Source organism: Haplochromis burtoni, unplaced genomic scaffold (genome assembly GCF_018398535.1).
Source record: "Haplochromis burtoni strain Fernald_Lab_line unplaced genomic scaffold, NCSU_Asbu1 Contig_356, whole genome shotgun sequence".
Taxonomy (NCBI): domain Eukaryota; kingdom Metazoa; phylum Chordata; class Actinopteri; order Cichliformes; family Cichlidae; genus Haplochromis; species Haplochromis burtoni.
In genome coordinates, this window is record NW_024582717.1 from 500,885 (window position 1) to 514,025 (window position 13,141).

At 40.1% G+C, this 13,141-nt stretch overlaps 1 protein-coding gene across 1 annotated transcript in view; it reads left to right on the forward strand.

The window, feature by feature from the left end:
- Positions 1–1,560: 1,560 nt before the first annotated feature.
- Positions 1,561–13,141, forward strand: part of LOC102294813 (carnitine O-acetyltransferase) — a gene marked incomplete in the record, with an annotated part of 13,689 nt that continues 2,108 nt past the window's right edge. Inside the window, 12 exon segments of the mRNA XM_005943071.3 lie at positions 1,561–1,807; positions 2,133–2,226; positions 2,384–2,680; positions 3,354–3,469; positions 4,524–4,577; positions 4,882–5,044; positions 5,941–6,115; positions 8,246–8,421; positions 8,780–8,880; positions 9,134–9,253; positions 11,626–11,748; positions 11,926–12,061. Of these exon segments, the coding sequence (XP_005943133.2) occupies positions 2,200–2,226; positions 2,384–2,680; positions 3,354–3,469; positions 4,524–4,577; positions 4,882–5,044; positions 5,941–6,115; positions 8,246–8,421; positions 8,780–8,880; positions 9,134–9,253; positions 11,626–11,748; positions 11,926–12,061 (1,488 nt within the window).

Below are 13,141 nucleotides of genomic sequence, written 5' to 3' on the forward strand. Positions count from 1 at the left end.
GTTTGTTGCCAGGATGGGACGGGTCCTTCAGTATCTGCGCTGCTCTAGTCCGGCATCTCCTGGTGTAGGTGTCCTGAAGCGGGGGGAGAGCAATCCTGCAGCAGCGTTCTGCTGTACGGATCACTCTCTGGAGAGCTTTTTGGTCTATTAGGGGGGGGTGTAGAGGAAGAACATTATATATATCTACATATAGTATATACACTGGGTGAATGTGCAGTAGTAGCACATTCAGTAGTAGTGGTGTGTGTTCTGTGATGGTATGCCTTGCTTATATAAACTGTAATCCCCAGCAGAGAATCTCTAATATGTTTGAAACATTACCAATGCTCATCAGGGAAACAACCAGTTCAGATGCTACTAAAAATCTTCAGATCCTTAGTCTCCCTGCAGAGGTCTGAGAGATTTTCCTGAAATGGTGATGCTGTTTTCTGGAGAATTGATTGGTCAGTATGCAGATTTCTTTCTGCTGATTAAGCTACAGGCTAGGTTCCACTGGCAATTAGTTTTCCAGAAAATAGTGTCGCCATTCCTAGAAAATCTCTCAGAGCAGGTTAGGTTCGTAGAATAATTTACCATGGGGATTTATGCTGATTTACCCAAGCTGCAACTTTTACTGAAGCCTTCTTTCCCTGCATGTTCCACATATAAAAACAACTATAAAAGATTATTAGAAGCAAATGGATTATTCAGGGTTAACAATGACTCGACTCTTTTGTACTGTTAAAGAGGAAGGGATGAGGGAGCCGGTCACTTGAGGCAGGCCCTGCAGGCTCTTATCTAGAAAACAGAGTAAATATAGACACAGCTCATCTGATGTTTATTGAAGATCTAAAAGATACGCTTTTGAGGGAAAGAAAAAACACTTTGCAGAACTGCAAGGCCAAAATCCCTGAACAGGGTTACTTCTGTCATGTGAGATGCACTTGTGTCTTTATGGTCACGCATCCTGCCCAGACAAGTCTTATGCCAATTGAAAGTGATGGTAAGACTAGAAACAGTAAAACTAGTATTGCCATCAGACTTTTTCATGTTTTAGCACCAAAGTTATAACAATTGGGGAACTCAAACTACTTTTTACATGCTTGGTTTGCCAGACGTGCAAAAAACCTGCAAGAGATTACAAGTGACACACTGGAGAATGTACCTGACAATATCCTAATTTGACAAAAACTTTAACATGAACTTGCATTTTTTGCTTTGAGCTGATTTTTCACTGCCTGTTTTCTAAATGCAAATAAGGATAGCTCATCCAATCAACATGATTTATAGAAAATTCAAATAAAAGCTATTTAGTGCTTAAACTCAGATGAACCAATATGGCAGAATGGAGACCCAGGAATGACACGAATTAGGATAGGATCCTCCACATTCTAGATGCTGGCATTGGTGAAAATGAAGATGGAGGATGGGTGTAGCTTACCAATGAAGCTCCGATTACCAATGTAGTGTAACTGAATTCAGATAATGTAAAGATAACCTGGATACGCTGAACTTGCTTTATTGAATAGGGCTCTGATTGTCTACTCCACCTTAATTGCTTCCATCAGAGTTCCCACCTGTGTCTCAGAAAACCATAACTAAACCCAAGCTGTGACAGCAGACGGTTCAGTGCTTAATCAGCAGAAGATTTACTCGGGTAACAATAAACAGTAGATGGCAGCAATGGTATATTGCTGCCATCTAGTCAATCTACCCCAAAGAAGTAGAAGAAGATAGATTGTTCTGTTTGGTTGGTCTTTATATTTCAATCAACTTCACCATTACCTTCATCTTTTGCTAAACCAGGAAGAGCTGTAGCTGCTGACAGGTAACTCCAAAGGCAAAAAAGGCAAAACTATTAGCAAACTGTGCACCAAATTTAAACATAAACACACAACAGAATAATTTACCAATTTATTGGTGACTGTAAGTTAAAAGTGGTAACGATGTTATTTTAATACTATCAAAAATATATTAATTATTATTAACTATTAAACCGTTCTATTTGCTTTATTAACTGCTGCAGAGAAAAAGAAAGGCTTTCATGTCCCTTTTTATCTGGTTTACTTAGGTTAATTGTCTTGTTGGGGGAGGGGAGCATTTATCATTTCCTTTAACCAGAGGATTTTCTTTTTCAAATATTTTCTCAACAGCACTGTGACCTGACAGTTAAACGGGTTTAACAATTAACTCCAACTGTGGAAGTTTACTGAAAGAAAAATGTTGAGAATTCTGAACAGAATTATAGTAAGTAACACGCTCTCAGTTAACTTAGCCTTTTGTTAATGTAATAGTGTAAATCATTTCCCTGGCTCTTTTTTTTATTGTGTCATTATTAATGATCTTATTTTTATTTCGCTCACAGGATTTAATGTAGTAACTAAAACATTTTTGCATCTGTCAGGTGAATGTTGGAATGATGAATTCCTATGGCTTGGTGAAATCCTGTCGGCTGGTAAATTCTGCATCGGACACCCTGATGGGTGGCAGGTATCTGAACCATCAGAAAGGACTGCCCCGTCTGCCTGTGCCCCCTCTGCGGGAGACCTGTGAACGCTATCTGAGTTGTCTGGAGCCCCTTGTAACAGAGGATGAGCTGAAGCACATAAAACGGTTGATGAAGGAGTTCCTCAAAGAAGGAGGTGATGGAGAGAAACTGCAGAGAAGCCTGGAGAGGAAAGCGTGCACTACTGACAACTGGGTGAGTGCAAAACATGGATTAAATGTCCTTAACTGTCCATGTTAGTGGTCGGACAGGAGAGCTGATAGGTGCAGTTTAGGAGGGACTGTGGTGAGAAATCATGGGCAGCATAATGGTTTTTGTCCTGATGTGTCTCCATTCACAGCTTTTTCAGAAACATTGTCAGTGGCTTATTGTTGGGTTGTTTTATTATAAGTTGGAGCTGGTGATCCTGAATCCTCCCTTGGGAAACAATAGGTCTAAGCTGCCATAATTCATTCCTTTCGTCGCCTTTTTCAATCACGTATTTATATACTTCTCTGCATTTAATTATTTGTTATTATTAATCTCTGGCTCTCTTCCACATCATGTCTTTTTCCTGTCTCTCCCCTCACTCCAACCAGTTGCAGCAGATAGTCAGCCGTCCCTGAGCCTGGTTCTGCTGGACTTTTCTTCCTGTTAAAAGGGAGTTTTTCCTTCCCATTGTTCCCAAGACGTTTGCTCATAGGGGGTCATATGATTGTTGGGGTGTTTGTTTTCTTTGTATTATAATTTTTTTTTTTCAATATAAAACACCTTGAGCCATTTGTTGTTGGGATCTGGCACTGTATAAATAAAACTGAATTGAACTACTAAACATTAAAAGTAATCAAAGACTTTTCAGACAGACTGTTTATGCGTTTTCTTTTTGCAGCTTGCAGATTATGGGATACAGATTAATTATTTGGACTCGAGGGAATCTTTGCTGATTTCTAACGGTGGATTTGTTCTTCCCAAAATGGACTTCACTGATAAACAGGGACAAATAAGGTAAGCACATGTGCACACACATCAAACAAATGACATGGAAGGACTTAAGGTCTGTTTTAGTTAGCTGAGCATCTGACTTTATGGACATCAGAAAAGGAAAATAAACTACCATGCATTTGTAATTTTGTACATTAGAAAATACAAAGATGTGTGCTGGCCCACTGTCTTATCCAACTTGCTCAGCTTGGAACTGCACTTGGACCCTACTATTTTTTTTTTTTTTTTAATGTAAACACAGACCCAAACTTGTGGCAATATCCCATCCAATAGGCTAACAGTGAGTTAACTAGCTTAGGGGAAATATTCTGTGTTTTTTAATGTATATGTGGAGATGAGAAAAGTCCTACAATGATGATCAGCTTGATGACATTCAGCTGGTTTTAGGGGTTATCATGGTAGAAGGTGGTTCTCTTCTAACTGGCCTTCAACCAGTACAACTAATACTCCAAAACTGCTTGCCATCACCTTCGTTCATTTGGGAAATCTTACTCAAATGAAGCAAACCTGCCAACGACTTTCCATATTCTATTTCAAGATGAACTACAACCTAAGAATTTACAACCTATCGGTACATTAACTCCAGCTTCAAAAATCCTAGCATGCTTCATCGTCAGAGCCTGTTCACACTCACAGAGTCCAACTATGTCACTTCCCCTCAGTTTTCCATCAAGTTCTTGTGTAATCCAGGATTTCTTCTGATCACTTCAGATCACTTCTCATTTATTCTGCATTTGTGCTGGTACATCAGTCACTCACCCCGACCACCGGATCGAGATCGTGGGTCGAACTTTAATTTTAGTGTCCCAGCTTTTTCTGAATTTGGTTTTGTGTATAATTTCAATAATTCATGCAGGATCAACTGGTCTGTGTGAAAATAGCTGAACATATTTTGTCCATGGGCAGTTACAGATAAATTGTACGGTATAAATTATAAGGATCTTTGGTTTTAGGAGTTTGACCCACATTAGGTATCTTGGCCACTTTGCTTTTAGTGAGTCATATTGCATTGAAAACTTTTATGTTGTATTGTTTTATAACTGTTTTTTCTGACCAGGTGTGCTGCCAAAGTGATAAAAGCTGTTCTGGACTTCAAGACAATGATTGAGGAGTGAGTACCATCAGATCACTTAAAACTTCTTGCAATCACAAACATGGCAAAGATGGTGTAGTGGACCATGGACACAATGTGAAACACTGAAAGATGCCTGGTTGGGGACCAGGGCTGTATTCCAGGAAGCATGTTTGACAAACTCTGGGTTTACTTTATAATAATGTAAAATAGTCAGTGAACTCTATGAACCAGAATATTTGAATAGAGGTTTTAAAGTTATTGCTTGTCTTGTCTTTTTTTTTTTTTTTTTTTTAAATTTAACCACGAATGTATGTTAGGACACACCCTCTTAATTTTGCAGTGAGACACTACCAGTACAATATATGCGAGGAGAGCCCCTCTGTATGATGCAATACTTCCGGGCACTGTCATCCTGCCATGTCCCTGGACAGAAGACTGATTCATTGGTGTTCCATGCCAAGAACTCCAACCCCAGACACATTACAGTGGCACAAAACTCTCAGGTGAGGTGTCAAACATACACCTTTATTGAGGTGTTTGAGTTCAGGGCCCCATTATTTATCAAACTTGAATTCTACAAGTCCAGGTAAAAAAGCACCGGCTCAAGCACCAGCTTCTTCTAATAACTCTTGAAAAGTTATCACAGCACATACAGGAAAAACAAATCAAACAAGGTTTCTCCCTACATTTACTTTCATTTCATTGGCATCCTTGAAAGAGGATTTAAGGGACAAAGGACACTCTTTCGAGGATGCCATCTTCACATTTTGGACAGAGAAGACAGATGGTTTGAAAGAGGAGTGAAAGAAGCCATTTATGTCCACTGTGAAGGACCATCTTATGGCACCAACTGTCTGCCATCTATAATCCAGTGTTGAGATTCCTTCCCAGACTCCTTAACGCCCACTCACATCCCGGGCCATTTGAACTCAGGAAATCACATTATAGGGTGGGGCTAGGTTTCACAATGAGCTCAACTAAAACCATGCCTGATTGTGACCTACACCCGTTTTTACACCTGGGCTCGTGTGATTAAGTAGAGGATCATTAGGGGGTCCTTTTGTCCCTCTTGGGGTGGACACTCCCACGGGGCTTAAATCTGGGACTCTCCACCATTTGACCCTTGAACTGAAGAAGCTTCTCGGATGAGAGGTGAAACATCTTCAAGCAATTTAGAGAAGTCCAGACGCTCTTCTTTCTAAGAATCTTAGACCTCTAAGGCTTAATTTAAGGTGCTACTAAAATTGTCATACATTTCACAGGAATACTCATGTTTAATTTATTTGGAATAAGTTTTGATCTTCCAGTTCCTTTAACAATGGGCACTAATGCCTGAATTACAAGTGGTCTCTTTCTCAGTGTTGAACTGTCAGTCCAGCATTGTTGTCTCTCTTTTCAGTTCTTTACAGTGGAGGTCTACCACAGTGATGGCACTCCGATCACTGCTGATCAGCTTTGTGTTCAGCTGGAGCGGATCTGTAATTCATCACTAGAGACCAACACAGAACATGTTGGTATTCTCACGACCCTGCACCGGGACACCTGGTACAAATACTATAACAAACTGGTCCAGGGTGAGCACAATTATACTTCCATAGACATGTAAAGAGGCTTACAGAAATTGTGTGTAATAAGTAAAAACAAGGATTTTAAGGGCAAAGATTCATTGTTAAGGGACACAGTAGATTATAATTAGTCATATGCAAAGTGTTAAGGTCACCTGTGTAACCCCACCTACCATTGGGACACAAATGTTAATACAAGAGCAATAAATTTAGGTCAGAATAATAAGTAATATCATAATCTAACCACCACCTATTTCCAGTTTGAATTCACTTTAGATGTATTCATTTATTTATTTAAAAATGTGTAAATGTAGACACTTTAAGCAATTTCAAGCTCAACCTGTGAAATGCTGTCATTTGTTGTTTTACTGTAGAGCATGTGCAAGAGGGTGTAAGTATTGCAGTGTATTAAATGGAGGAGATGCAAGGGGATGGCCAGGGGCAGGAATGATTTTCTGAGTCGTTCAGTGGTGCTTTTTTAGTAATCTTGGTCTCTCACTGAACATGCTCCTGTAACTAGCCAGCAGAGAGTAGGGTAGGGTGGGGGCCATTATGGCCAGCATTATCCTTATCTTAGACAACATCCACCTCTTAGACACCACCCTAAGGGAGTCCAGCTCCATCCCAGCAGCGTTACTGGCCTTGCGGAACAGTTTGAGTCTGTTGGCATCTGCAACCCTCTACCAGCTGCCCCAGCATGCAACAGCATAGACGATCACCCAGAAGAGTTGGCCTCATGGTATTGAATGCACTGGAAACATCGAAAAACATGACCCCACCATGCTTCCGGCTCATCCAAATGGGTGTAGACACAATTGAGCTGGTAGATGATGGCGTCCTCAGCTCTGAGGTGGGGCTGGTAAGCAAACTGAAGGGGATCCTGATTTGGCCAGACTAGAGGTCGGAGCTGGTCAAGGATGAGTCTTCCCAGGGTCTTCATGATGTGGGAGTTTCTCCTGTAATTGTCCTCAGCCTCTCTGATCTTGCCCTTCAATAATGCCTGAACCACTCTGAAGCCCTCTTCTTGTCCTTCAGGAGTGCTTTGATGTCCTTAGTTACCCACAGCTTGTTATTTGGGTAACAATGGACAGTCTGAGTTGGGACAGTGGAGTTGGTGCAGAAGGTTATGTAGTTGGTGATAGGATCAGTAAGTCCATTGATGCCCTCACTCTAAGAACCTTCCAGTTTGTCAATTCAAAACAACCCTGTTGTTCCGCTAAGGCCTCCGACCACCTCCTAATACTTGTAGTGGTCACAGGCTCCCTCCCCACAATAAGCACATAGCAGGGTGTGAGGTGAATCAGGTTATGATCTGACTTACCGAGTGGGGGGGAGGGAGAATGAACTGCATGCGTCCTTGACATTACTATGCAGTGCATCTAAAAGTCTCCCCATGCTGGTGTGACAGACCACATATTGTGTGAAAGTTGGCAGTGTAGTGTCCAAGGCGACATGGTTGAAATCACCCAAGATGGAAGTGAAAGCACTCGGGTGCTGAGTGTGTAACCGGGCTATAGCAGAGTGGATAATGTCACATGCAGCTGTGGGGTTAGTCGAGGGGGGAACGTAAACAGTCACCAAGCTCACATGGGAACATTTCCTGGGCAAATAATACAGCCCTAGTTCAACAGTGCACAGTTTGATGACAGGTGCCATGCCAACGGCATCAGGGCGATCAGCTGATCTCTGGAGTAAACAACCTGTGCGGTGTGTAGTGGCTCCTCTGCGCTGCCATTCCTCAAAAAAAGTAACTATTCCGTGGCAATAAACGGAACAAAAACTCTATCGATCCAAATGTTTTAAAAAGAGAGATATTAAAAAAAGGAGGAACACTCTTAAGTACTAAGGTCAAAGAAATAAGTACGAAAAAAGCTAAAGTAAAAAGCAAGAGCAACTGAAACAGGCTGCATGCTGTTTGATGCATGTGCACATGCATTAATACTCCCATGGATGAATCGGAAAACAACTTGGAGTTAGATGTTTGGCATGCAGAATGGATCGAACGGCCGACCTTCAGATTAGAATATTACATTTTAGGTTTTCTAGAATATTAAACAATTGTGTTAAATTTAAACAATTGTGTTAAATTTATCTTAACAGCATATTTGCTTTGTGTGTCTTTGTGCTTAATTTGTTCAGATCCCTCCAACAAAAAATCAGTTTCAGCCATTGAAAGGAGCATCTGTGTGCTGTGTTTGGACAAAGCCATGCCTCGGACATATGAGAAGTATAGCAGGTTTGAACCAGTGCAGGTTTTGCATGGAGGCGGCACCCAGTGGAACAGTGCTAACCGCTGGTTTGACAAATCGCTGCAGGTGAGAGAAGGAAAACCGAACCACTGATGTATCATTCAGGCAAGCTCTATTTTACCTTGCATAGAGATCAGATTAAAGTTGTGCGAAAAGTTAATGATAGAGTAGTTCTACTAATGCAAAAGAAAAGTGAAAACAGTGTGAGAATAGTAAGAAGGGTTAATATGTTTAAATGCCAATGACCTTCTAGGTGCCTTTACCTTAGTAGTTGTTGTTGTTGTTGTAGTGTTATTTTTACATTTTAAACCAGCACTTTAAAAGCCTATATTGATGGCCCAATTTACTAAAAAACTTCCCTATCATAGAAGCTCAGTAACAGAACCGCACATGAAGAAACTTAATTTGTGTGTCTTTCTTTCAGTTTATTGTTGGTGAAGATGGGACATGTGGGTTTACCATGTTGCATGCCATTATTGATGGCACACCATGTATGGCTCTATCAGATTATATCACATTTTCCATGTAAGTTTACATCCTCTAAAAAAACCACACTTCAGGAGCATGTCACGTTTTCTTTATAAATTTTAATTTCCGTTGTTTTTGCAAATGTAATTATGTCATCTTAAACATCATTAAGCAATTTTCTAGCACACCTAACAGTGACTGTCACTTCGTCTGTCACTAGATTTGATGTTCTGTTCTACTGTTTTTTTTTTGTTTGTTTGTTTGTTTGTTTGTTTGTTTTGTTTTTGTTTTTTTAAATGTGTGGAGACAGGAAGAAACCACAGATGATGGAGTCTCCTGTGGCACTTTTGCCAATGCCTCAGAAACTACACTTTAACATCACACCTGACATTAAAACAGCCATGGAAGAGGCTAAACAGAGTGTTGACAAGTAAGCGCACATGCCTGTTTAAGCTCGGTCCTATTTCATGCAAGTTTGTCTCAGAAACACTAGGTTTGTAGTTTTGCACTACAGTTAAAGGGTTGGACAACTAAAACATTTTAATTTAAAACTCTGTAGTAATGTTTAAGTTTAACTTTAACTGGGTGTGAACTCTCCTTTGTCAGTAACCATACAAGCTAGCATAAGAACAGCAGATATCATAGCAGAGGGAAGCAGCATGAAGGTGAGGTGTTGAGGGCACGTACCTAGGAGTCCATTTACTGTGGGAGAGTGGAAATCAGAAACTGTGAACTGATTCTCTTGAACGTGGCGTTAAGAAATGCCAGAGTTTGAAATTATTCTACAGTACTACATAACTCTTCCTGTTGTCCATACTGACAGTCACAGTTCATATGTATTTGGACAATGATTAAAGTTCAGACTTTCAGCTTCAATTCAAGGGATTTAACAACTATTTCATTGCAGTTTAGGAAATACATCTATTGCTGTACATAGTCCATATTCAGAGACATCAAGTTGTAATTGGACGTCTCTTTGTTTGTTTTTTCTTCCCCTCTATATACCGTATACTTAGATGAAAATCATTTGACTGGCTGAAGTCCCGAATCCATGCACATCACCAACAGCTGCATTTGTTTGTTTGTTTTTCCCTTTGGTGTACTGAATATCTTTCTGCATTCAATTTTCTTTTCAGGAACTAAAAAGTATGTCTTTGTGGACTGTGATCAAATGACTGACTTGAGTATTGGAATATATTCAGCCAAATTCTTCAAAAACTGACTCAACACCACTTCGGTGCAAATAGAAAATAATCACAAGCATATTGCAAAAGGAGAGTTTCTCAGGGCAGAGTTTTGCATGGTACACTTAACAAATCATCCTGTTATTTCTGTCAGGAGTCACATCAATAAATAGTAATGCTGGTCAATCAAAAATGTAACTGGTCACTTAAAGCAATTTATTCAACTCCTACAACACAGTGGAGTTGTAAATGGAAGAATGGGGTGTACATCACCTACAATCAACAGTTGGGGGTTCCCAAACAGTTATCCCTTCCAAAACCAACATAAAGCTTCTGAAATGGCCCTCCCAATACCCCAACCCATTAACAGATTAAATCTTTTGTGTATTATGATTAAAAGCTGGGTCCGAGCCAAGAAACTAACCAGTTTTAAAGTAATTCTGCCAAGTAGTGGTCAAATATCCAGGCAGAATTATGCCAGAAACTTGTTGATGGCTACCAAGATATCTGTGGAGGTGTAACCTGCTAAGGGACATTCTGTGTGGATTAGAGGTATGCTTGTTTTTGTGTTTTCACAAGAATTGCATTATCAAGATGTCACAGTGGCAAAAGTGACCAGATGGTTTCACTGTGGGGATGGTGGTCAGATTGATAGTAGGGTTGTCAAACATAAGGGTTGAGGGCCTCCAATCCGGTCCAGTGGATGGCTTTTTAAGTTTTTGGACTTTTAAGAACATTTTCATAGGTTTAAAAACAAAGCCATTGATATTACATCAAACTAATTAAGTAATAAATAAACAATAAAATGGCAAAAGGATCATATTTCTTCTTCGCCTTTGCCTTCGCCGCATTAAGAACAAAGTGTGCTGTATGTGGCATGTGATGTAAAATGAGTTTGACATTCCTGTTTCTGGTTCACAAAGCCTTGTTTTTGCCGGTAACTAGTAAAAGAATCCAAAATTCTAGTAACAAGCAGTAAGAACACAAGGAAGAGCGACAGACGTAGTGAGAAGTAAGAGGAGAACTTAAATATAAACAAGTGTCATGAGAGCCAGCTGAACACACTGGGACAGTCAAACAAGAGAAGCAAAACAGGAAGTGGGTTACAATAACTGGAACGAGGAAACTCAGACAAAAATACATTTGGCACAGGAAAAGGAGAACTGAGAGAAATGCCATGAAAACTAATAAACTCTAATGTAAAAAGTACAAAATAAGCAATTAATAAATTAATTTTGAGTAATAAGCAGAATATTTTAAAGTGCAAAAACTGAATAACCTGGGTGTAAGGCACAGGACCATGATAGCAACAACCTGCCTGAATCATTAGGTAGGCTCATTTTAAAGCATGCCTATAGTGGGGAGCATTATTTGCAAAAGTCTCATTAAATCAGACTTTAGAAATGTATCAGGAAAACAGATTAAATGAGCTCCAGAGTTATTTTCTCAGAACTTAAATTAATCAGTTTGTTTCCGCAGACAGTGGATTATATACAGAAAACATGGAAGCTTAGAGTACAACTCCAAAGAAAGAGGGAACAGCCACATGGATCTGAAATGAAGAACACTAGCATAACGGTGTGACTGTTACACATATCTTCTATCTCCACCATCACAGGCATGCCCAAGACCTGGACCTCAGGGTTTTGGTATTCAATCACTTTGGGAAACAAATTCCAAAAGCACATCAAATAAGCCCAGATGCTTTTATACAGATGGCAATACAGCTGGCCTACTATAGGTGAGATACTAAAGGACTAAAAGCATGGTGTTTTTGTTCTTTTTAAAGACAAGAAAGTCTTGTTTCCATTAACAATGGTGATTTATGCAGTTTTAACATAGCTCTCAGGTGATGATTTCAACATTTCATATGCTGAGTTGACCACTTTTTTTTTTTTTTTTCCCCTTATCTTGGCAGGATCCACCAGCAGTGCTGTGCATCATATGAAGCAGCCTCCATGCGTTTGTTCAGGAAAGGACGGTTAGGTGTAATCCTTTCAACCTCCAGTGCCTCAGCTGCCTTTGTCAAGTCTTTTGATGATCCCAAAAAGCAGGTCAAATAGGAAGAATTCGACTCAATGTCAATATGCAACCGTGCAATACGTGTCAATTTTGCTAATTCTGCTAATGTGTCAATGATTCTGAATCTGAGCCCATCTCTAAAAGACTAATTTTCTTAGGTGGCCCATCTTCACAAGTCTGTCAAGGTGGGGACTGATCATTCAGCATTCTTCCAACTGTGGTCCACACCCTCTCTCTGTCACTCTTGGAGAGGCCTTTCAATTCCTTGAAACGAGCATCCAAAGCTGTTGCAATCTTGATTCTTTCATCGTTGATATTGTTTTCTTAAGGGGAGGTTAGGTCTGCTTGGAATGCTGTTTTAAACCTAGCGACTCATCATCATCAGAGATTTCCATAACATGATGCAAGTGGAAGAGGGCAGGCAGTACCACTGAGAAGGAAACGTAGGATTCCCCAACGGGAATCTCAGTTACATACCTGTAGTGAAAACACATAGAAGGAAAGATGGAAGAAGAACAAAATGGTTCTTCTTCCATCTTTCAAATCAAGAAATTGATTTTGTTTAATCAATTTTATTTCAGCCTAAATGTTATATAGATTGCTGACTTCCAGGGCTCCAGAAGAGACTCCACCTTCTGCCGTTTGTCCCATTCTTTTGGCATCAGCCTAAAAAGTTTGTGGCTCTGTTGGTCTAAGGTCGCTTTAATTGCTGCTTGGTTGCGGTTTAGACGCTTGACCATTTCTAGTGTTGAATTCCAGCGTGTTGGCACGTCCTGGATCAATGGCTCCTTCCCCTGCCCCAGGGTTGTTTGCTGTGTTTCCAGCTCTGAGGCGTCGCTGGACTATGTTTGAAGCGGCCAACATTTTTTTTCTAGCACTTGACACACCAAGACCCACAGTGATGCATCTCTGTAAGATGTGAGCCACACAAGGCATGTGCTCAAATGGCAAATGTTTAGCTGCAGGTGTCATGTTACGTGCACACTCAGTTTCTACAGTTGAGAGAGATAGATAGATATAGATAGATAGATAGAGATATATAGATATATACACATATATATATATATACACACACACATAGATAGATAGAGATAGATAGAGATAGATAGATA